At 49.1% G+C, this 4,032-nt stretch overlaps 1 protein-coding gene across 1 annotated transcript in view; it reads right to left on the reverse strand.

Annotated features, from left to right (window-relative positions):
* PAPLN (papilin, proteoglycan-like sulfated glycoprotein) overlaps nt 1-4,032 on the reverse strand; it is a 28,742-nt gene that overhangs the window by 1,058 nt on the left and 23,652 nt on the right. Inside the window, exons 24-26 of the mRNA XM_010284823.1 lie at nt 2,651-2,788; nt 1,845-1,972; nt 1,170-1,278 (exon numbers count right to left, since the gene is read on the reverse strand). Coding sequence (XP_010283125.1) covers nt 1,170-1,278; nt 1,845-1,972; nt 2,651-2,788 — 375 coding nt within the window. The remainder of the gene's footprint in view (nt 1-1,169; nt 1,279-1,844; nt 1,973-2,650; nt 2,789-4,032) is intronic.

A 4,032-nucleotide genomic window follows, 5' to 3' on the forward strand; every position in this document is an offset into this window, starting at 1 on the left:
ATGACCTGGCTCTGCTATCGAGTAGTAACAGGAGTCTGCATCCGTTAGCCCACTGCCTGCGTGGGAGGTAGCTAGCTGCCTGCTCCATATAAAGACAGTTGCCCTTTCTGCTATTACACATTTTTGAGGAACGAAGAGAAAATCCAGGGTGCCTTTCCCACTCCCCAGGTTGTGGTCTGGCAGTGCTTGTTTGGCTGGCATTGATAGCAGTGCATATTGCTTAAGGAACATATGGGGTAGTGAGCAATGCGCCCTCTTTCCTCTCCCGTAAAAGTTTGTTTAAAAAAAAAAATGTTTAAAATACCAGCAAGATTGTGTCTGTTCTGTTCCTCCTGGAATACTCTGTGCCCAGCAGGAAAACTGCCTGAATTATGAGCTCCCAGTTATCAAGGAAATGAAATCTGTTTCACTGAAAAGGGTTTCATTCAGACTCAGAAACTTGCATCATTTTGTTAACTCAAATACTCTCTTTGCAAGATGGCCCACTTCAGTCCTACCCCTTGGAGTCGAGGGATTTAAATGATTACCAATCCACCTCTCTGGATCCTTTGCAGGAAGGCTCCAAACCAGAACAGATTACTTTCAAGTAGGGGAAAACCACCCACCAAACACTTGCACAAATTCAGAGTTTCACTGTAAACCATCAAGAGAAGAGGACACAGCTTTTCCTTTACCTTTATCAAAACGCTTTAAGTTTTCCTTTGCTCCACTTGAGAGTAGAGGGAGAGAACTGTCACAGCAGGAAGCTGGGAGAAGAGTGGCTGGTATTGTAGGGGACTAAAATGTTTGCTAGGGTTAGGCAGAGATTGTTTTATAAAGACCAACTAAAGATCTTCCTCCAGTTACTCATTTTACTTTTTGCTGTTGTAATGTCACTAGCTTTCCAGCATGGAGCCCTTCTGAACTCCACGAAATATTAGCTTAAAGTCTGCTTTCCTCCTCATTTGGCTGGAACACAAACTTGGTGACCCCTACACCCCACAGGGATCTTGCCCAGGATTTTTAGGGGTAATGGGCAAGTTGATTAGGAAAGGGCAGGTGATGCCAGCTGGGGCTGACAACTGTGGGTCTCCCTCTTACCTGGCAGGCATGCTGCGTTATTATTTGGAGGGTAAGTGATGAGGTTCAGGAAGAGAAGGAAAGGGAAGTTCTGTCTCATTTTTGCTCACCTTGACCACCTTATATTCACATTGTTGCCAGTCACTGTACAATGAAGTTGAGCAGTCCCTCCCTCAGGTACCGTGATGCTTGGCAGAAGACCAGTGATCCTCAGCTCTCCTAGACCAGAAGAAAAATCATCACTAGCAGGAAGACAATACTATGCTGCCTCATGGGAAAAGTCCAACGTATGCTATGATGAGCTATGAGCCCCTAGGCTTTGAAACAGCATGTTTGGAGCTATGACGCTGTTGCTATGGGGAATGTGGAGCTCCTAAGGGCTTTGGCCTAAGCAAGGGCAAGTAGCAGAGGCCTCAAAGAGCTTTTTCCTCCACCTGGACACAAGCACATCACATGCACAGAAGAAGCATCTCCTTAGTTCCTCTTGCTTCTATATCCATTCCACACCAGTGTCCCAGAAAGAAGGCCCTGAGAGTCACTCTTACGGTGCTATTAGTCCCTCTTCCCAGCTGCCTGGAGCACCAAGATCTACTAGGCACACACAGATTACTATTGGCAAAACCAACTCATTCTTCCATTGCCCTCAAGCTGCCCGTTAAACATTAGGTATGAAGCCAAGAGGCATGGCCAGACAAGACGCCCACGCTGCCCGGCCCTCCCTGTTTCCCTGTACGCACACACACGTGTGTGTAGACATGCCATGCACGCCTCCACCCATCCAGTACCTAGAGGTCGGAATAGGACCTGGCGCCGGTCCTGGTCACGTCCATTCGAGGCAATGCAGGTGAAGAAGCCAACGTCTTCAGAGCTGACCCGGCTGATAACCAGGGCCCCGTCTGACTGCTGCCTGTGTCTGGGGAACAAAACCAGAGGGCCCCTCAGCCTGTGCTTGGGTCAGAACGGGACTCCAGCCACCAGAGCTGAAGCTGAGCCTCATGCACAACTTTGGAGTAACGCTGAGCAAAGGTTTAGCAGCAGCTCAGTTCAACCTGTAATGCAACCCCTTGTCCCCAAAATCCCAGCACTGGTGCTGTAGGCTCTGGAAAAGCTCACTGCTAGAGCAGGCTTCTGGGAGCAGAGGGTGAGGGGAGCTGCAGGAGAGCAGCACCAGTAGCTATGGAAGTTCACTTGCAGGCACCCTGATCTCTCTCTTTGCTGTGAACCTCTGCCCCGGCTCACACACCAGCTGGTTTTTGGCAAATTTGCTTGCTGTGTGTTCCCTTTCTGCTCATCTTGTAGATGAACAAATTCCAGTGTTAGCTCACTTGTAGACCCTGTATCACAGCTGTTCACTGGAGGGTTCAGTGTTCAGACTTTGACCCGTGAGCGAGGCTCGGGCCGTCAGGCAGCACAGCCTGGCCCAAAGGGAGGAAGCTGGCCAGCATAAGGCAGGACAGGCCCTAGCTGCATGGCCAGCAGCTCCTTGCTCTCAGGGACAAGACAGGGAAGGCAAAGCAGGGCAAGGCAAGGCGGAGGCTCCCCTCCGCATGAACCTGCCTGTGGGGTACGGTGGAGCCAGCTGGGGGCTCACCTGGGAGAGGAGAGGGGCTGCCCGTCTTTCTGCCACTCAATGGTGAGAGCCGGCGATGCTTCCACTGTGCAGGGCAGTCTGACTCGCTCCCCGACGTTGGCCTCCACTACTGAGGGCTCGCTCTTATCCATTCTCAACCTGCAAAGTCCACAAGCACAGCAAAAGATGCAGACACTTCCTCGTCCAGCATTTGACCTTCAGCACAAGGCTTTTTTAATCACAAGCCTTACTTTTTGCCTCTAATGGGAAAGGGAGGTCTCTGCACTCCTGTCAGAGCTCTGATACTTGCCATTACCAGCATTCACCATTCAGAAAAGAGCAGCCTCCATCAAATCCTGCTCCAGTTGAGGACAGCTTGGTGCTGCACTCCTGACAGCCAGCTTAACCCTTTAGAGACAGCAACCCTGTTTCTTATAGCATCCCTCTGGATCACAGCCTAGGAAGCCTTACAACGTGAGCACACGGCAAATGGTACCAAGTCCTGAACAGAGCACCAAGCAAGCTTCCCCCAAGGTGCTTGTCTGGCACACAGAAACGAGCAGGTGTTTTTGGGGGTGTGAAGAGCCTGTTGCAATCACTTGACTGCACGCAAGGCCCAGGAGCTGGCCATCCACTTCATGCAGCGGAAAGGCTGAGGTCAGGCTCTCACCACTCATCTCCTCATGCTCTTTGCTCTCAATAACTATAGCTAAACACCATTTAGAACCATGATGTTCCCAGAGTCAACTAAAACATCACGTCCCCACCCCCGTTCTCTGACCTGAATACTTGATCTCAAAAAACAAAACCAAAGAGCCTTAATACAATGCTCTTAATTCAATGAATCACTTCTTTCTGCTTTTAAGCAGAAGCAGCTAAGGAGGTTGGTGGGGAGTTCAGCAAATTAGCTGGGTTTTAGGTTGTAAACTCAAAAGAAGGGAGGGATCAGATCATGGTCCCATTTAATCTGGAGCCCTAACATGCTGCATTTAAGGCAAAAATAATTTGTACTCTTTTATTTCTGTGGGGTCTAGGAGCATCAAAGAAACGTGCAAGAAGCTACAAAATATGCCACCCAGTATGTGAGGAGACAGTTTTGAGTCAAACTGGTTTGTTCACAAAATATTTAAAATAAATAGACAGGGGCTAAAGTAACTGGAGCTTTTTTTAATATACACATGTCAATTTTGTGCTAGTTAACCACTTCCTGTTTGCTTTGGTTTTTTTCCAGAACAGGCTCCTCTTTCTGCCTACACTAACTTGAACAGCTAAGGATGCTTGAACCTAGCCCCTTTGCTGTCAGCCTCCCTGCACGTCTTTGCTCAGAATACGCTTCTTTCAAGAGACCCTCAGGAAGACAGAAGACAGTGTGTGACTGGGATCTTTGCCCATTCCTGCGGTCA

The sequence above is a fragment of the Phaethon lepturus genome, unplaced genomic scaffold (genome assembly GCF_000687285.1).
Source record: "Phaethon lepturus isolate BGI_N335 unplaced genomic scaffold, ASM68728v1 scaffold1944, whole genome shotgun sequence".
Taxonomy (NCBI): Eukaryota; Metazoa; Chordata; class Aves; order Phaethontiformes; family Phaethontidae; genus Phaethon; species Phaethon lepturus.